Below are 20,840 nucleotides of genomic sequence, written 5' to 3'. Positions count from 1 at the left end.
CCTGTGCCCGCTCATTTGGCGCCAACCGCTGCGGGCTCTGATTGGTTCCCTGTCCCTATTCAAACCCAGTCCCATCAATCCCCTGTTGTCAGTCCATCTGTGAACCTCTGTGTATACAAGGCAAGCCTTTTTCGACCCTGACTCCCACCTGTCCCATTTTCGCTCCCGTCTGTCTCCGGCTATGACCCATTTTTGTTCCCGACTACGTCTATTCTCCGTCCTAGCTTATGACTCGTTTCCAATTCCGACCACGCCTTGCTCTCCCAGTCCCGGCTACCGACCAGTTTTTCCGTCCCTGAAGCCGCCATCGCTCGCCACGGAAGGTCCACTTCCGCGTTCGGATTATAATCCGAGTACGAGAGCGACTTTTTTCTCGCGTCCCTTCCTCTTTTCTTCAATAAAGGTTGTGGTAAACGTTACGCAATTGGGTCCTGTTTCTGTTGTGGTCCTGACAGTGAGGCGTGTTAATGTTTTAAATTTTCATAGGTCAATGGTACCTCTATTCTGTATACTGTACGAGGACCTTTAAACATAAGAATTTCATTATACTTTTCTGTATATCTTGCTTGCTATACCTAGGAAAATCCAGTTTTTTTTAAATTTTCAGATATGATAAGTTATTCTTTTTCACTCAAAAACGATTCTTCTTTTCCTATTAGAGGTTTGGCTGCCATTATGGGGTCCATGCGAATTCTCATCAAGGGAGGCAAAGTGGTCAACGATGACTTCACCCAGGAAGCTGACGTTTACATCGAGAACGGCATCATTCAGCAGGTGAGACACGACCGATTCTATTGGCTTTCGGGATCATTATTTCAAATATTTATCATGTTGCGTCCAAGGTCGGGAAGGAGCTGATGATTCCGGGTGGGGCCAAGGTGATCGACGCCTCGGGGAAGTTGGTGTTGCCTGGAGGAATTGACACGTCCGTGCACTTGGAGCAGAATTTTATGAATGCCGCCATCCAGGATGACTTCTATAGCGGCACTAAGGTATGCATGCACATTCATTCGAGTCCATTTCTACATTTTAAAAAATCAGCGGAGAAATGCATGGTATTGTCAGGACCAGAACGGACAAAGGACCCACTTGCGTTGCGTTTCTCACAAGTTTTAATGGAAGAAAGAGAAAGGGATCAGGGTCGAAAAAGGCTTGCCTAGTGTTAACTGATGTTCGCAGACGAACTGACAATAGGGGACTGACCAGAGTGTATAGCATTTCATCGGTAGAGTCCAAGGCAGTTGGCGCCAAAGGAGCGGGATAGGTGATTCACATCGGTAATCATGGTATAGGATAGAAGCCTGTACAATCATAACAGCCTGTACACATGCTGTGCTATGCGACTAATCTTAAGTTCTCCCATCCCTTGCGCACATTACAAAGTGACAGAGAGGAGAGTAAGTATTGCTACCACTAAATGAAAAAGTCATAATACATAATGCATGGAATCACTCTAACAAGTAGTGTAATGACGGCTGATTGAATAGTTTATTGTGACAGCGGGTGACTAATTATGTGGTATATTTTTTCTATCGGGCCGAAAACTGTGACGTCATATTAGGCTGTAATCTGTCCGATAACTGTCAGCCTGATAATTATTGTGTACCCTTCCTAAGTAACTAGTGTCACCATGTATAAGGATTTTTCATTTTGTAGCAGCAATACTTGGTCTCGTCTCTATCACTTTGTCATGTGCGCAAGGGATGGGAGAGCTTAAGATCAGCTGTTGTGCTGTCGGTCCTGTTTTGTCACCCGTTTTCCACTCGTCCGTTCCTGATTTCCCTGTTTGTCTCCGGCTACGACCCGTTTTTGACCCCAACCACGTTTTGATCTACCGTCCCGGCTAACGACACGTTTTTTTGACCCGGACCACGTTCTGATCTCCAGTCGCGGCTAACGACCTGTTTTTCCGTCTAACTACGCTACGATCTCCTGCTCCGGAAGATCCACATCCGCATTCGGAACACGCTCCGATCCCGTGAGCGGCTTGCTTCCCGCGTCCAGCGAGCACCGTATCGCTGGCGCTGCCTTTCCTCTATATTTCAACAAACTTGTGAGTAGTGTTACGCATCTGAGTCCTACTTCTGGTCGTGACAGATTGATTTTTGAGAATGTTTTCGACCCACTCCTGCATATGTTAATGCCAATTGAATTAATATTGACTTCTGCGCTAGTTTATTAAGACAGCTGCGAGCAGAGTCATGGTCGCGACATAATTTGTTCTTTTTTATTGCTGGACATTTCCCTGCTGACTCTCCCAAGATCGGGATCCGACTCCGTCGTGACCATAGGAATTTTGTTCATCCATTCATGCCCATCACTGTTAAGATGACGAGACGAGGCATTTGTCAACTAACGGGAGTCACAGTTACTCCCGTGCTTTATTGAATTTCTTCCCTTTAAAATTCAGAGCACTGGGCAGTAATTGGAGGTGATCTTAGACAGTCTTCTGAAGTCAATCATAAGAGTATATTGCAGATTAAACAGCAAACAGCATTAAAACGCTAGGGCTTAGTGAAACGACCGGCTTAGCATCTCTTGAAATGCCAAGCGAAATAGGGTGAGAGGAATTTAGGGTTGGGGGGTGTGAGGCATCCCCAATCGTCTTGCTCACCCCAGTAACTGCCTAATCGCCATCTTTCTACCCACTGACCTCGCTACCATGGCAACCAACCCAATGCGAAATGAAAAAAACAAAATCTGGCTTGTGTGTGTTCATTTCTACGCTATTTTCGCTGCATCAAGCTATTTCCTTCCCACCCCCACGGTCTCCCCATCTCCCCACATGGTGCTCGTGCCTCAGTAATAGGCTGAAATATTTTCCCATCCATTAGGGATCATTTTCTTTTGTCATAACGGTTGAATGGAAGTAGGTGAGCTTGATTATACACTGTGGCTTCCCTGTAGGGATTACTGTGAATTGTTCCCTTTTTTCAATCAAGTTTTCCGAACAAAAACACATTTATATTTGTGCTACTAGAACAGTGAGGCTTGCACAGGCTCCGTCACGCGTTTGACATCAGGGAATTATTTTCTGTTTGCTTTTTTACTGTCCTAAAATAAAGTGCAATTACACCTCCACTTATTTAGGGGGCAGTGGCGCCCATAAAGCTAAGCTTTTTGTCATGGTTGCCCATTGCCCTCACTTAGGCCCGCCCGTTAGGCACCAGCTTCTGCTCGTTGCCTGCTTGGCTTCCCTCCTATTTAAACTCCGTGCTCTCATTCCCTCCTTGTCAGTCCGTCAACGAACCTCTGCACTTACAAGACGTGTATTTTGACTCTGTCCAGTATCCGGTATCGACTCCGTCTGTCTTGTCCTGTCCGGTATCTTGCTCCAGTCTCTAGTATCCGGTATCGATCCCGTCTGTCTCCTCCTGTCCTGTATCTTGCTCCTGTCTCCAGTATCCGCTATCGATCCCGCCTGTATTGTCCTGTCCGGTACCTTGCTCCAGTATCCTGTATCGACCCCGTCTGTCTCCTCCTGTCCGGTATCTTGCTCCAGTATCAGGTATCGACACCGTCTGTCTCAGCCTTTTCGGTATCTTGCTCCAGTCTCCAGTATCTGGTATCGATCCCGTCTGTCTCATCCTGTCCGGTATCTTTCCCCAGTCTCCAGTATCTGGTATCAATCCCGTCTGTCCCGTCCTGTCTGGTACCTTGCTCGTGTATCCAGTATCCAATATCGATCCCGTCTGTCCCGTCCTGTCCGGTATCTTGCTCGTGTATCTGGTATCGATCCCGTCTTTCCTGTCCGGTTTCGATCTCTTCTGCCTCTGGCTTCCTGTTTTCCCGCGCTTGACTCCTCTGTCTCTATTCTTCCACCCAGCAATCGCCGAATCACTGGCGTTTGTGTTCACGCACATGAATGCCCCATTCCCGTAGAATAAAACTTGTGGTAAACGTTACGCATTTGGGTCCTGATTCCTTTCTGGTTGTGACAGGCGCAGTATTTAATATATGCTTGTCTTTGTAATTACCATATTTAATAGTCACATGACCTGAGAAGACGTGATGTTAACAACTCGGAGCAGAACTGAAAAACCACGCAGCTGAAAATGGTGTCAGGTGTGCGGAGCAGCCAAAGGCATTGACGGCAAATTCCCCATACGATTGGCAGGTGTGCGCCGGGCTTAAAATGAGAGAAATAGACGTGAATTTTTTCATTTCTTCGCTTTTTGAAATTATTATTATTATTTTTTAATACTACGGTTTAAAATCCGGGACAGCTCGTACTATAACAAAATTGAGATCATTCTTAAATTTAAGCATGCTGCTTTTAATCAGGTGTTATAGATTTACAGTATTTTTGCAGGGGTGGTGCGAGAGGTTTTGTTCTTCCTAGGAGGGGCATGACAGAAAATAATTGAGAAGCACTGGTTTAGCGTAACTTGCCACATTCACATATTATTTTACATTATTAAATTTGCTCTTATTTCCTCCACCTCACCCTCTCGTATGATGAAAGAATGACTATCGGGATAGCAGGAACATAAATGTCATCGTCGAACAGTGTCAGTTGTCATGGTGACCATAGAGAGTGTGTTTACAACCCAGCTAGCGAAGGTGCCTCACAGCTGAGCTCTGCTTTCGCTTCATGTGGTTTTCGTCCCTGTTTCTCTGGCTTGTCACTCACCCTCCTCCTCCGGCACTTCTCTGTGTAAATTCTTTCTTCTCTCAGCAGAAGTGACAGTTGAGATTGGCATTTGGGTCCTGATCCAACAAACATCTAAACCAAATACTAGGTGTCCTATGTTGACTGTAAAAAGCCAATGGACGTGCGCGGAACTCTTTGCACTTTGCCATTATTTTGACATTTCCAGAATGTTTTCAGAATTATTGCTTTTTGCGCAAGCCGATTATCCGCCATTCTTACTCCAAAACCAAATCTGAAATAGAATAAAAAGTCTTTGGGCTATTTATGTTCAACATAGATTTCAACATTTTTTTGTACAAACAAACCTAGTAAACCCAGTATAATCAAATCTGAAATTGAAAAAAAGGTTAATAGTGTCACGACCAGAACAGAAGTAGGACCCAGATGCATAACGTTACTCACAAGTTTATTGAAATATAGAGGAAAGGCAGCGCGAAGCGATCCGGTGCTCGCTGGACGCGGGAAGCAAGTCGCAAACGAGATCGGAGCAAGTTTTGAATGCGGAAGTGGATCGTCCGGAGCGGGAGATCGTAGCGTAGTTAGAAGGAAAAACAGGTAGTTAGCCGGGACGGGAGATCAGAACGTGGTCGGGGTAAAAAAACGGGTCGTAGCAGGAGACAAACGGGAAAATCAGGAACGGACGAGTGGAAAACGTGTGACAAAACAGGACCGATGGAAGTCAGAGTCAAAAATGCTCGCTGACGGATTGATCACAGGCGAGTGAAAGGACTGAGTTTAAGTAGGGCGGGGAAGCAATCAGGTAACCAGCAGCAGGTGGCGCTGGTAATCATGACAAATAGTCTATTTAATGTCAAGGTGTGTACACAGTAATCCCTCATTTTTGCGGGGGTATTGCACAACTGTATGGTTTAAAGACCTGATTAACTTCACTTGACAAGATACTTTGCTGCCATCTTGTGGACATTACGGAAAACTGCATTTACCTCCCGGTTCTGTCCCACAGAAACCATATATTTTTCTATTATTAAGTGTTTTTGAAAAAGCTAGGGGGCGCCAATGACTGCATGAGGCTCCAGAACAAGTATAGCGGGTGGAGAGGTGCGACTTGGTTGGCGACAGAAAGCACAATGCACTATAAAAATCTTTGTTTCTATTTCAGTAGTGCATATGTGACAACAGGGGCGGGCAAACTACGGCCCCTGGGCCTCATGCTGTCCATCAGGCTTTCTAAACCAACCCACCAAATGTTAAAATTATAAACATAACTCGTATAAAATGATTAAAAAAAGTACTACCAATAAAAATGAGTTGATTTATGGCCGTTCTTGTCCCCAAGGTTTCCCAACATGTGAATGTTATTTTTAACATTCTATCAAGATATTTATGAAACTTAATGGGGGGGAAAAAAAACACTGTTTTTCATTTCATAATTTCAAATTTAGTGCTCATGAAAGGGACATACATACTTTGCTTTAATTCTGGATTTTTCAAAACCAATTTGATCAAATCGAATGTACATGTTAGCATTTTTATTTAGAAATACATATTGCCGCTGTGTCATGATTACCGATGTGAATCACCTGTGCCCGCTCATTTGGCGCCAACCACTTTGGGCTCTGATTGGCTCCCTGTCCCTACTTAAACCCAGTACTCTCAATCCCCTGTTGTCAGTCCGTCTGCAAACCTCTGTTTATACTAAGGCAAGCCTTTTTCGACCCCACATGCCCCTTTTTATCTCCCCTCTGTCTCTGGCTTCGACCACGTCTGCTCTCCCGTCCCGGTTTATGACCTCTTTTTGTCCCTGACTACGTCTATTCTCCCGTTCTGGCTTACGACTTGTTTCCGCCCCCGACCACGCCTTGCTCTCCCAGTCCCAGCTACTGACCAGTTTTCCGTCCCTGACATCGCCATCGCTCGCTACGGAAGATCCACTTCCGCGTTCGGAGCACCAACCAAGTACAAGAGCGACTTGCTTCCCGCGTCCAACAAACCCTGGATCACTTTCCTTTAATAAAACTTGTGAGAAACGTAACTCAATTGGGTCCTGTTTCCGTTCTGGTCCTGACAATGGCACAAATGATTGTGAACTAAACATTTTTTTATACGTATTTGATCAAATATACATAATCAAAAACAAAAAAACAGTGGATGAAAAGCTCTCAAATAATTGACAGAGCACGTAAAAATTTGATAAAGACAAATTATAAGAACCCCTTTCATCATTAGTTGAAACTTAAAAAGCATGTTTGTACAATTATCATGTTAACCACATGAGGGCACTCATAGACCACTTTCTATGTTTCTAAAAGGCAGAACAGTTACCCCATACAGTATAATTTAATTGTAAGTATGCATTTCCAATTTTAGCCACTGTATTTTCCAGCATATAACCTGCACTGGGAAATTGCTAGTTTGTGGTCAATTCTGGGTTTTTAGGTGTGCCTTGTAGTCCGGAAAATATGTTAATCTTTTCTACTATTTCCTTTTCTCTCGATCCAGGCGGCGTTGATGGGCGGTACCACAATGGTGATGGCGCTGGTCTTACCCGAGCAACACTGCTCTTTGGTGGACGCTTATGAGAACTGCAGAGCTCTGGCTGACGCCAAGGCCTGTTGCGACTACGCCCTGCATGTTGGCGTCACCTGGTGGGGGCCAAAGGTAAAGTCAGAGAACCTCACAAGCTTGAAAAGCAATGAAGCAGAAAATAAAGTGCACGCATTTTCATAAACGGGTGAAATGTGTCATGACCTAGAATGTAAAGACTACACAAACTAGGTTAACAACACACATGTTCACTGAGCACATTAGGCCAAATACTTTGAGTCACTACTGTTTTCTTTTTCAGCCTTTGGCTGCACAAGGGTTAGCGCAGAAATATGAGATACATATTTTCAGGAAGTAAGAAAATAATTCACTATAGGGCGCAGTGGATTATAAGGCGCACAGAATTTAAACTACAGCAAAGGATAGGGTTGCACATAAAATAAATGGGTACCATATTTGTGCATCAATTGATATTGGACCTAGGAAAAACAAATTTGGTGTCACTAAAGAAATAAACTTTATAAATGTCACGGTTGCCATGGCACCCAATTGGCCCCGCGTGGCGCCAGCTGCAGCTCGTTGACAGATTGGCTTTCCGTCTATAAAAGCTCTGTGCTCTCACTCTTCCTTTGTCAGTCCGTCAACAATCCTCTGCCCCGCAAGACGTGGATTTTGACTCGGTCTTGTTTCCTGTTGGTATTTCCTGTCCGGTTTCATGCCCGTCTAATTTGTCCTGTTTTATTTTGATATACTGTTTTGATGTCAATCCTGTCCGTCCTGTTGTTTAATATCGGTTTCCAGTTTTGTTCCCGGCTAGTTTATCCTGTTTAATTTCGATATACTGTTTTGATATCAATCCTATCCGTCCCGTTGTTTAATATCGGTGTTCAGTTTTGTTCCCGTCTATTTTGTCCTGTTTATTTTCGATATTCTGTTTAGATATCAATCCTGTCTGTCCCGTCTTGTCCGACCTCATCCGACCGATATCCGCTCGGACAATTGGTATCGGTCTCGTCAGCTTCTGGTTTCCTATAATTCCACGCCAGATCGGCTGCCTAACGTGCATGACTCCCCAGTTCCCGTGAAATAAAAGGCTTGTGTGAGAAATGTCAAGCATTTAGGTCCTGATCCTGTTCCAGTTCATGACAATAAATGCTTTATATAAGCCTTTTACTAAATGCATTTCATGCTGTATGTATCTATATTAGCTACACTAGCCTACTATCAACTCAAATTTCACAACCTGACACTATTGGGAGTGGGTGTTTTTTTTTTTAAATACCAGGGAGCAACTACGCAGCGCATAACAGCTGCATATGGCTGCCGACCCCCCACTAGGTTTTATCTCATCATCACACTATTTTTAGTCATGGTGCCATGTTAGAGAATCGAGAAAATAGAAATTCATCCTAAAAGTTATGAATAAACGCAAAATGGTAGTATTAGGTTCATAGTTTACGTTGTCAATGATATATTTCAATCATGGCCGCACGTCTTCAACAACGTTTGTCACTTACTGTAATGGTAGTCTGTGCAGCCCTTTGAGACTTCTTGTGAAATAAACACTTGACTTATAATAGATAGATAGATAGATAGATAGATAGATACTTTATTCATCCCCGTAGGGAAATTCACACTTCCAGCAGTCTACCCCGTTGTTTATTTACAGATTAACATGATGCCCTAGGGCTGCTTGTAGCGGAGTGGATGACGTCACGCTAGTCCAAAAGTTCGACATCCCTGTGGCAGATGGAAATCTTTTCTTTGTGAAAATCCAGGGATACACCACCTCGTGTTAGCAAGTCCGCCTCCTCTCCGATTCCTCCCGGCTTTCGTGTCTCTGTAGCGGCGTTGAAGCCGGATTGCTCCGGGTAGCTCCGGGTGGCTACACGTTAGCGTCCGGAATGCTAAACGTGAGCCACGTTTCCGCAAAACACAGCAACTGCGCTCCCTGTGCGCTTCGATGTTTTCCACCAGCACTCGATGATCTTATTTGGTCGTGAGTTCGCATTTACCATGATTACGGATGGTACCGAAGACTTATAACGCCGCTAGCCGCTTCGCTAGCTCCGGCTCTTCTTCCACGATAGGCCCCTTCATCACGCCGGCACGAGAATTCTTCAGGGCAAGGAAATTGATTCCTTGAATAAACGCATTTTCGTGCGCTAAAACCCATGTCCCATAGGATAGAAGTAATCCATAGTGTAGTTGTCAAAACGGGAAGAAAAAACACCGAAGATAGGAGCAGACAATAAAACAATAGGGCAGCCGCTGGAAAAGGCAGCCGCTCGTGGCAGCGCCGCTTTGATGCTTAGTAGGAGGTGAGAAAATGTGAAAACAACATTTTATTCCGATTTGTATTCACTTTCGGCTTTCTCTAACATTCATATCTGGTACTGTGACTAAAAATAGTGCGATAATGAGATGCATTTTTTATTAACTGTATTCATTTGTAAGGCGCACTGGATTGTAAAGCCAAACTCTATTCTCTATTCTCGTTCCTTTAATAAAACTTGTGAGAGACGTAACGCGATTGGGTCCTGTTTCTGTTCTGGTCCTGACATTGGTTGCAGGATGGAATGATTGCTTATCCATGAGTAAATGTCTGCATCAGTCCGAAACAAGATTAAAATCCAGCACCCTTAAAGTATTCTTTTCATTTCCAGACTCAAAGACCTTGCAAAATTCTATACATTTCAGCTGCAATCTCTTCGTATTTCATGTGTGGGATGATGTACCATAATTCTTCCTGCTTGATCCCCTCTTAGGTGCAAAATGAGATGGAGACCCTGGTCCGGGAACACGGGGTGAACTCCTTCCAGATGTTTATGGCCTACAAGGATTTGATGATGCTGAGGGACTCTGAGCTGTACCAGGCATTGCAGACCTGCAAGGACATCGGAGCCATCGCACGTGTCCACGCCGAGAACGGCGAGCTGGTAGCAGAGGTATACGACACTCATAATTGCAGTTTTTGAAACCATTCCTCTATACATCATGTTTTGTTTAATAGGGTGCCAAAGAGGCTCTGGAGCTGGGAATTAGTGGACCTGAGGGTATTGAGGTCAGCCGTCCTGAAGAGGTAGGTTATTTATATTTTAATTTTTAGAAAAGAATTCGTGAAAACAAAAACAACTTGCAAAATGAGCTAAACAATCTTGTCACTGATGAGTTTTAAGAGTAGTAGACACTCAAAATGAGGAGAGAAGACATCAGTGGATTTTGAACTTGCAAGGACGACAGGGAGATGAACCTTCAGATAAGAAAGTCCAACCATTTTTAAAAGGTCCTCCCAGAGCCCTTATTTGTTTGATAGATCTCCTTGTCAAGAACAAGAACAGGATCAGGACCCAATCGCGTAACATTTCTAGCACAAGGTTTTTATTTTACAGGGAATTCGGGAGTCATGCACGTTAGGCAGCGGTCTGGCGTGGAAAGACAGGAAGCCAGGTGTTTGCAGGTGTTCAATATTTAAAAAAAAATAATCCTATCAACCACGATGAAAAAAATGAACAAGGATCATTATTTTAAAATATTAAAACTTTCTCGAAGCTATCTGGTTATACATTTTAATACAATTCATATTTACTGTGCTATTGTTTGACTCCAAATCACATAAAATCTCAATTAGCCGTTTTGTAAAATATGATCCAATTTGGGGGGCTGTTTAAGACAAAATGGCATTTTCCTTCTCCTGGTTATTATTATTATTTCAGTAAATTCAAGGGACAGTGTGTATTATTTTGCACCTCCTAGTGGTAGAAAAAAAACATAATTCATTAAAATACAATGTTGATTTAAATATTAAGCAAAAACATAGCATAAAAAGGGGCATTTTATTTAAATCCTTTGATAAAATTGCATTTGTTTACATAATATGAGCCTCACCTGTCATGATTACCGATTGGAATCACCTGTGCCTGCTCATTTGGCGCCAACCGCTGCGGACTCTGATTGGCTCCCTGTTCCTGTTGTCAGTCCGTTTGCGAACCTCTGTTTATACAAGGCAAGCCTTTTTCAACCTGACCCCCGCCTGTTCCGTTTTTGCTCCTGTTTGTCTCCGGCTACGACCTGTTTTGATCCCGACCACGTCTGCTCTCTCGTCCCGGCTTACGACCCATTTTTGATCCCGACATTGCTACTCTCCCGTCCTGGCTTACGACTCGTTTTCAAACCCCACCACGTTTTTGCTCTCCCTGTCCCGGCTACCGACCTGTTTTTCCGTTCCTGACACCGCCATCGCTCGCTACGGAAGATCCACTTTCGTATTCGGATCACAATCCGAGTGCGAAAGCGACTTGCGGGCGCGGCCCATCCTCTTTCTTTCAATAAAACTTTACGCAATTGGGTCCTGATTCCGTTCTGGTCGTGACAGGCGCAGTATTTGATATATGCTTGTCTTTGTAATTACCATCTTTAATGGTGACATGACCCAAAAAGATGTGATGTCATCAACTCAGAGCAGAACTGAAAAACCACGCAGCTAAAATTGGCTACCCTTTGTTCCGGACGTGACATCACCAGGAGGGAGCCGAGACAATTTTCTGGCATCTTGCTGCAATGGGTGCTCAAATAACCCAAAAACTTGGGGATATCACAACATTTCTGGAGTTTGTTCTCCAGCCTGTTGTCCTGTCCCACATTGGATTGTTTTTCAAACCTGTTTTAAAAGTCCAGAAGAATCCCGAAACCACTTCCTGTATGCTAAGCTAACAGGCTAGCCTTTGTTTCAATGCTGTTGTTGCCATGATGATTGCTTCTACTTTATCTTTTTGTCTTTTATTTGCTCTACTTTTTGATGGCAATTTTGAATAAGAGGCCAGACTATTTATTTATTTATATAATAAAAAATGTTTATTAATGAATATTTACTTTTCACAGCTAGAGTCAGAGGCTACACACAGAGCTGTCACAATCGCCAATAGGGTAAATTGACACACGATACCTTGCCTGTTTGTGGATGACGTGATAAACAAATATGATCATCTTTTTTTGTGGTTACAGGCTCATTGCCCGATCTACCTGATAAATGTTTCCAGTATGCCTGCTGGAGATATGATTGCTGCTGCTAAAATGCAGGGTTTGTGTGCACACGTAACAAATAACAGTCTATACATTTCTCGGTATCTGTGTGTGGAGTAAGATCAATGTCACAAAAAAAAAAAAAAACGGTTCTTACCTGTCAAAATGTTCCTTGTATGTGTATCAAAAATCGGATGGTTTACAAGCCACCCTCCTGCCGATTTGTTTTCAATACTACAAGTACAATACAAAAACCTAGGGGGGGCACGGTTGCCATGGCGCCCAATTTTGACTCGGTCCTGTTTCCTGTTCGAATTTCCTGTCCGTTTATTTTTTTTAATATCGGTTTCCAGTTCCGTTCCCGTCAATTGCGTCCTGTTTCATTTTGATATCCTGTTTTGATATCAATCCTGTCCGTCTCGTTGTTTAATATCGGTTTCCAGTTTCGTACCTGTCTAGTTTGTACTGTTTATTTTCGATATCCTGTTTTGATATCAATCCTGTCCGTCTCGTTGTTTAATATCGGTTTCCAGTTTCGTACCTGTCTAGTTTGTACTGTTTATTTTCGATATCCTGTTTTGATATCAATCCTGTCTGTCCCGAACGGTCCGGTATCGACCCCATCTGTCCGATTTCTGCTCAGGCAATTGGTATCGATCTCGTCGGCCTCTGGCTTCCTACACGCAAGACTGCTGCCTAACGTGCATGACTCCCCATTTCCCGTAAAATAAAAGGCTTGTGTAAGAAACGTCACGCATTTGGGTCCTGATCCCGTTCTAGTTCTTGACAACAGGGCATAAAAACCTACATGTCAAAAAAACGACTAGGACGAATCAAGTTACAGGTACAAAACAAAAAGGGAAGTGTAAACTTACTAGTACAAAACACAGAGGTACGCAAATATGTTGTGTACACGTAGTTTACAACAGGTATCGGCTGTTGGTGTTTTAAGCGGAACATTTTAAACTCACAAACGAATACATTTAGGTGTACGAATCTTTTTTTTTTTTTGGATACGCCTTTTGACAGGGACTTATATCGTTCCTGCGCAGGTAAGGTGATCCATGCGGAGACCACAGTGGCTCATGCAGTGTTGAACGGCATGCAGTACTACCACCAGGACTGGGCGCATGCTGCAGCCCACGTCATCGTCCCTCCGCTCCGCATTGACCCCAATACCCCTGGATACCTCATGGGACTGTTGGGCAAGTGAGTCAAAATGTTACCAGCAACTCGATTATAACAAAAAAAAAAAACACTACATACATATGAGATGAGTTGGTTTCCGGATCACATCTCGAAGGAATTTTCCCCATAAGAAATTGATCAGTACACAAGTTCCCAAAATCATTCATGTTCATTGTAAAGCTCTAGTGTTTGTTTGGTTTTGCCAGAATGTGCCATATATAAGTATATATATATATATATATATATATATATATCTCATCTCATTAGCCGTACCGCTTATCCTCATTAGGGTCGCGGGGGGCTGGAGCCCATCCCAGCCATCTCCAGGCAGTGGGCAGGTGACACCCTGAACTGGTTGCCAGCCAATCGCAGGGCACACAGGGACAGACAACTCGTTCGCTCATTCACACCTAGGGACAATTTGGACCGGCCAATTCACCTGAAATGCATGTTTTTAGAATGTGGGAGGAAACCGGAGTGCCCGGAGGAAACCCACGCAAGCGCGGGGAGAACATACAAACTCCGCACAGGAAGTCTGGAGCTGGATTTGAACCCACGACAGGTTCCCATGACATGAACTGTGCCGCACAAGCGCTAACCACTGCGCTGCCGTGCTGCCCTAATATATATATATATATATATATATATATATATATATATGTGTATATATATGTGTGTATATATATATATATATGTGTGTATATATATATATATATGTGTGTGTGTGTATATATATATATATATGTGTGTATATATATGTGTATATATATATGTGTATATGTATATATACAGTGCAAGTATTCACAGAGCTTCACTTTTTCCACATTTTGTTATGTTACAGCCTCATTCCAAATTGTATTAATTGAATCTCTTATCTCAAAATTCTACACAAAATACTCCATTATGACAATGTGAAAAAGTTTGTTTTTTTACTTTTTTTGAATTTATTAAAAATAGAAAACTAAGAAATCACATTTACATAAGTATTCACAGCCTTTGTTTAAGACTTTGTTGATCCACCTTTGGCAGCAAATACAGCCTCAAGTCTTTTTGAATATGATCTCACAAGTTTAGCACACCAATCTTTAGGCAGTTTTGCCCATTCTCCTTTGCAATTAGTCTTAAGCTCAATCAGGTTGGATGGGAGAGGTTTGTGCGCAGCCATTTTCTGATCTCTCCAGAGATGTTCGATCAGATTCAAGTCTGGACTCTGGCTGGGCCACTCCAGGACATTCACGGAGTGGTTCTGAAGCCAATCTTTTGAGATCTTGGCTGTGTGCTTTCGGTCATTGTCCTGCTGAAAAATGAACCTTCGCCTGAGGTCAAGAGCGCTCTGGAGCAGGTTTTCATCCAGGATATCTCTATATATTGCTGCATTCATTTTTCCTTCTATCCTGACTGGTCTGCCAGTTCCTGCTGCTGAAAAACATCCCCACAGCATGATGCTGCCACCACCATGCTTAACTCTAGGGATGGTATTGGCCTGGTGATGAGTGGTGCCTGGTTTCCTCCAAACATGGCGCCTGGCATTCACACCAAAGAGTTCACTCTTTGTCTCATCAGACCAGAGAATTTTATTTCTCATGGTCTGAGACTCATTCAGGTGCTTTTTGGCAAATTCCAGACGGGCTTCCATGTTCCTTTTACTAAGGAGAGGCTTTCGTCTGGCCACTCTACCATACAGGCCTGATTGCTGGATTGCTGCAGAGATGGTTGTCCTTCTGGAAGGCTCTCCTCTCTCCACAGAGGAACGCTGGAGCTCTGACAGAGTGACCATCGGGTTCTTGGTCACCTCCCTGACTAAGGCCCTTCTTCCCCGATCGCTCAGTTTAGAAGGCAGGCCAGCTCTAGGAAGAGTCCTGGTGGTTCCAAATGTCTTCCATTTACGAACAATGGAGGCCACTGTGCTCATTAGGACCTTCAAAGCAACAGAATTTTTTCTGTATCCTTCCCCAGATTTGTGCCTCAAGACAATCCTGTCTCGCAGGTCTACAGACAGGATAAACACATTATAAAGACTTCTAAGAGACAAATATGATAAAAAAGCTGTCAAAACGAATAAGAAAATATATTTACAAGATGGTAAATGGTCTGCATTTATATAGTGCTTTTCAAGTCAATGAAGACCTCCCAAAGCACATTAGAATGTGCTTCACACTTACCCATTCACACACACACACACACACACTCACACACCAATAGGGAGTCAACCATGCAAGGCGCCTACCTGCTTATTCAGGGCATTGGGGATTGAGTGTCTTGCCCAAGGACACATCGAAATATAACATGGAGGAGCCGGGAATCAAACCTGTGACCTCTTGATCCCTATACAAGCGCTCTACCTGAGCTAATGGAGACTGGCCCATGTTGTTATAGTAATGCAATGAAAAGTCGTCTGTCTTTTGAGATCTCACCAAGAAAACAGCTGAGCATCACTTGCAAATTCTCATCCTGTTGCCAGTGACACTCTGAGCGTGGTGGCATCAGAGCACCGTCCTTTTAGCACCAAACAGAGGGCCTTAGGCAAGGAGGACTTCACCAAGATCCCCCACGGAGTTCCTGGCGTCCAGGACAGGATGAGCGTCATCTGGGAGCGGGGGGTGGTAAGATGTTGCCTGCCATTCTCCGTCTATGCCACAAATCCCCACAATGTCAATAATGTTTCATCACGTGTTGCTTTAGGTTACAGGAAAGATGGACGAGAATCGTTTTGTGGCTGTGACGAGCGCCAATGCTGCCAAGATCTACAACTTGTACCCGCGCAAGGGACGCATCATCCCCGGAGCGGATGCCGATGTGGTGGTGTGGGATCCAGATGCAACGCGGTCAGTAGGTGCTGTAGCGCATCTTAGGGGTCAATAAAGTATTTTTTATAAATAATGTATTTGTCACGACCGGAACAGAAACAGGACCCATTTGCGTGACATTTACCACAAGTTTTATTGAAAGAGAGAGGAAGGGCTGCGCCCACGATCCGGTGTTCGCTGCGCGCGGGAAGCAAGTCGCTGTTCTTCTTGGATTGTGATCCGAACGCGGAAGTGCATCTTCGATGGCGGTGTCAGGGACGGAAAAACTGGTCGGTAGCCGGGACTGGGAGAGCAAGACGTGGTCGGGATCGGAAATGAGTAGTAAGCCGGGACAGGAGAGCAGATGGGGTCGAGATCAAAAACGGGTCCTAAGTCGGGACGGGAGAGCAGACGTGGTCGGGATCAAAACATGTCGTAGCCTTTTGGAACACCAAGACATGCCTGAAATACCTTGTAATCAATCTCATCATCTCACATACACTTTAACCATGACTTATTTTACTGTTTAGAACAGGGGTCTTTTTTTATTACAGATTGATTTCCCTATTCACTCTCAATGTCCATCCATCCATCCCTTATCTTCCGCTCATCTGGGATCAGGTCGCAGGGGCAGCAGCCTTCACAGGGAAGCCCAGATCTTCCTATCCCAAGCCAGCTCATCCAACGGGATCCCAAAGCGTTCCCAGGCCAGCCTAGAGACATAGTCTCTCCAGCGTGTCCTGGGTTGCCCCCGGGGCCTCCTGCCACTGGGAAATGCCCGGAACACCTCCCGAGGGAGGCGTCCAGGAGGGATCCTTATCAGATGCCTGAGCCACCTCAACTGGCTCCCCTCAATGCGGAGGAGCAGTGGCTCTACACAGAGTCCTTCCTGGATGACTGAGCTTCTCACCTAAGGGAGAACCCAGACACCCTGCGGAGGAAACTCATTTAAGCCACTTGTATCCGGGATCGTGGTCTTTCGGCCATAACCCAAAGTTCATGACCATAGGTGAGGGTAGGAACGTACATCGACGGGTAGATCGAGAGCTTTGCCTTCCGGCTCAGCTCCCTCTTCACCAAGACAGAACCGGTACAGGGTCCGAATGACGGCAGACACTGCATAGACCCGTCGATCTCCCATTCCATCCTACCCTCACTCTCGAACAAGACCCAATGATACTTGAACTCCTTCACTTAGGGCAAGATATCTCAATATTGTTTTTGTATACTTGGATATAATTTGTGCAGAAGATCTTTGAGAACTGTGGAATGTCTTTATTTGGCCTTTTTGCCCAACCTAAATCCAGCGGCCGCCCAGTAATTTGAGTTTGATACCCCTGCTTTAGAGGTTCTTGGTATTTTTGTCAAGACATATAAAGGTACTACGGAAGAAAATTAAATAAAACAAGACACTCGGGACAGCACGGCGGCGCAGTGGTTAGCGTGTGTGCGGCACAGTTCTGGGGTCATGAGATCGAACCTCCTGTGTGGAGTTTGCATGTTATCCCCGGGCACTCCGGTTTCCTCCCACATTCCAAAACATGCATGTCATGTTGATTGGCCTAACCAAATTGTCCCTAGGTGTGAATAAGCGAGTGAGAGTGTGGCCTGGGACTGGCAACCAGTTCATGGTGTCCCCTGCCCACTGCGCGAAGATAGCTGGGATGGGCTCCAGTACCCCCGCGACCCTACTGAGGATAAGCGGTGCAGATAATGGATGGATGGAAGACACTCAGGATTTAAGAATAATAGAAGACAGGAGGAGTTATATACACTGTCACTGTAAAGCGGGGAAAGCCACACAATTTGCTTCAGCCTGCATTTTGGACAGCAAGGCTGACGCTTGAATGCCTTCTGTTTTCGGTGCAGGACAATCTCCGTCGGCACCCAAGTGCAAGGAGGAGACTTCAACTTGTACGAGGGCATGCGCTGCCACGGAGTTCCTCTGGTCACCATCAGCCGGGGACGTCTGGTGTGCGAGAACGCCATGTTCATGTGCGCCGAGGGCTCCGGAAAATTCTACCCACAGCGGACCTTCCCTGACTTCCTGTACAAAAAGATGGTGCAGAGGGAAAAAGTATGTTCACGCGTAGCGAAAAATGACCCGGCACGACTTTCAACTCTCCCGCTTGCTCTCATGAAAAGGTGCAGGCATACAGAGGGGTTGACCGGGATCCCTACTCTGGCGATGTGGTCAAGGTGACCAACGCAATGAAGAAGGAGCTTGGTTTGAGCCCGATCGATGGAGAGGGCAATAAAAGTGTGGTCAGGGTGCAGCAGGGGGTTCGAGACCTCCATGAGAGCTCTTTCAGCCTCTCGGGTATGTGAAAAAATCAAAATGATTTCATTGACTAAGCTGTAGGAACTTCAATGTTGTCTATTGCATACGGCTGTTCAACTGAGGCAAAGGTAAATCACTTGTTCTCCACAGGGTCCCAGGTTGACGACCACATCCCTAAGAGGTCCTCGGCTCGGATCCTGGCCCCTCCAGGTGGCCGCTCCAGTGGAATCTGGTGAACCCGGGGAAGTAAATCTCTCAACAAACGCGAAAACTGCACTGATTTTTAAACACAGGTTTCATGTTAAAAGGGAAAAGTGATTGGCTGAAGTTATTTTTCTCAACACCTAGTTTAAGTTTCCCTTCAAAAATGCAAATGGGAGTTGAAATTGCGTAGATTTCAGTTAAAAATTTAGGGAGATTACATTTAAGAGGCATATCTAAGGTGCTTAACACAAGAAAATAAACACTGAATGGGAAAAAAACAGTACAGTTTTTAAAATGTTAGCTAGTAGAACTGGATTCAGTGAGGCTTCTCATCACACACACTTTAGTAACACATAAAGAATTCATATTAGGATCCAACAACCTCATGCGCTTAATTCCTTAACCGTTCCTCTGTTTTTTTCTCCAATGTATGAATCGTGTCTCGTGGTGATGACGTCCAACTGTTCAACATATTGTGTAATGTTTGTAGCGACACCATCCACGCTACATTTCAGTGAGTAACTTGGCAATACCCTCGTGCAGTTCCTGAAAGTGGATGTGATTTTCAGAATTCTACTTCATTGAAAATATCTGCTCTCTTAAATGGTACACAATTTAGCATTGAGTCGGTATTAGCATCCAAGCTCTACTTCCATCCAAAACGGAGTAGAACTGAAACCTACAATGAGAATTCGGTGAGTCTGACACCACCCCAGAAATGATTGACAAAATCAACAAAACGATACACAAATGTAATGAAATATATCAAATACATTGACAAATGAATATATTCAGAAACTCACAGACGATCGGGTCGAAGGCACAACAACAGACGGTGGTCACCTGTCACTGCGAACATTTAGGTAGAATTAACGAATGTGATTCCTGTGTTGACATCACTTCCTGTCTGAAAGTCTCCTTCAAAATAAACGTGGTACACTTTAAACGAACTTCCTGGGCGGTAGAACGGGAACAATGCACAATACGAGTCACAACAGGAAGATTGAGCTGCACATGCTACTAAAGCAAAGATCCTCTCTTACTCCTATAGTGTTTCATTCCTTTCCATTGTTGTTTATTCACTACCGCGTTTTTGTCTGTGTACCGTATATTTAGGATCGTTACTGAAAAGAACAAATGTGCCAATATGAGCGAGACAACCCTATTACGTGCATGAAAAGAACCACATAGCGATATGGATGGCCGCAGGTTTACAAATGGTGCTTTTTTTCTGGGTATTTTGTTTTACAATGGTATAAAGGTTGTTCATTTTATTGTGGATGATTGTTGTTTCGAAGGCGCTGTGAACCCTCAGTGACTGTGCGTTGTAAGGTTTGTTAGTTCTTTGTTTTGATGGAAAGTGAACCTGTTGAATTTGTACTGTGGCTGCTTGTTTCTTACCACTCAGTATTGGTGAATCAATAAAAACGTAAGAAATATCCCGTTGTCTGTTTTTAACGTCTCTACTTTTAATCACCAGTTGGCCTTAACAGTAAGGAAACTAAGTCTAACTCCTGAATAGGCTGCTGTCAGGAACCCACGAGTGTCACGGTTGCCATGGCGCCAGCTGCGGCTTGTTGACCGATAGGCTTTCCGTCTATTTAAGCTCAGTGCTCTCACTCTTCCTTTGTCAGTCCGTCAACAAACTTCTGCTCCGCAAGACTTGGGTTTTTGACTCGGTCTTGTTTCCTGTTGGTATTTCCTGTCCGGTATCGTTTCTGTCTATTTTTGTCCTGTTTATTATTCTCTCCAGTTTTCATTGCCGTCTAGTTTGTCCTGTTTAATTTCGATATTGATCCGGTATTATTCCCGTTTATTTTGTCCTGGGGCGGCATTAGCTCAGGAGGTAGAGCACTCGTCTTGGGATCAAGGGGTCGCACACTCGATTCCCGGCTCCTCCGTGTTATATGTCTAAGTGTCCTTGGACAAGACACTGAATCCCTACTGCCCCCAATGAGCAGGTAGGCGCCTTGCATGGCTGACTCGCTATTGGTGTGTGAGTGTGTGTGTGTGAGTGAATGGGTAAGTGTGAAGCACATTGTAAAGCGCTTTGGGAGGTCTTCACTGACTTGAAAAGCGCTATATAAATGCAGACCATTTACCATTTATCCTGTTTAATATCGGTTTCCGGTTTCGTTCCTGTCTAGTTTGACCTGTTTGATTTCGATATCCTGTTTTGATATCAATCCTGTCTGTCCCG

General features: G+C 44.3%; 1 protein-coding gene across 1 annotated transcript in view; it reads left to right on the top strand.

Moving 5' to 3' along the window:
* Window positions 1-20,079, top strand: part of LOC148346471 (dihydropyrimidinase-related protein 5-like) — a 29,189-nt gene extending 9,110 nt beyond the window's left edge. The window contains exons 2-14 of the mRNA XM_088325609.1: window positions 660-774; window positions 843-992; window positions 7,115-7,273; window positions 9,928-10,107; window positions 10,173-10,241; window positions 12,041-12,085; window positions 12,164-12,239; window positions 13,234-13,390; window positions 15,831-15,972; window positions 16,052-16,194; window positions 18,025-18,232; window positions 18,301-18,475; window positions 18,587-20,079. Coding sequence (XP_088181735.1) covers window positions 676-774; window positions 843-992; window positions 7,115-7,273; window positions 9,928-10,107; window positions 10,173-10,241; window positions 12,041-12,085; window positions 12,164-12,239; window positions 13,234-13,390; window positions 15,831-15,972; window positions 16,052-16,194; window positions 18,025-18,232; window positions 18,301-18,475; window positions 18,587-18,672 — 1,689 coding nt within the window. The 5' untranslated portion in view covers window positions 660-675 and the 3' untranslated portion in view covers window positions 18,673-20,079. The remainder of the gene's footprint in view (window positions 1-659; window positions 775-842; window positions 993-7,114; window positions 7,274-9,927; window positions 10,108-10,172; window positions 10,242-12,040; window positions 12,086-12,163; window positions 12,240-13,233; window positions 13,391-15,830; window positions 15,973-16,051; window positions 16,195-18,024; window positions 18,233-18,300; window positions 18,476-18,586) is intronic.
* The last annotated feature ends 761 nt before the right edge of the window (window positions 20,080-20,840 follow it).

Source organism: Urocampus carinirostris, chromosome 20 (genome assembly GCF_059441175.1).
Source record: "Urocampus carinirostris isolate Australia breed hairy pipefish chromosome 20, RoL_Ucar_1.0, whole genome shotgun sequence".
NCBI lineage: Eukaryota > Metazoa > Chordata > Actinopteri > Syngnathiformes > Syngnathidae > Urocampus > Urocampus carinirostris.
This window is presented reverse-complemented; position numbering and strand designations above follow the sequence as displayed.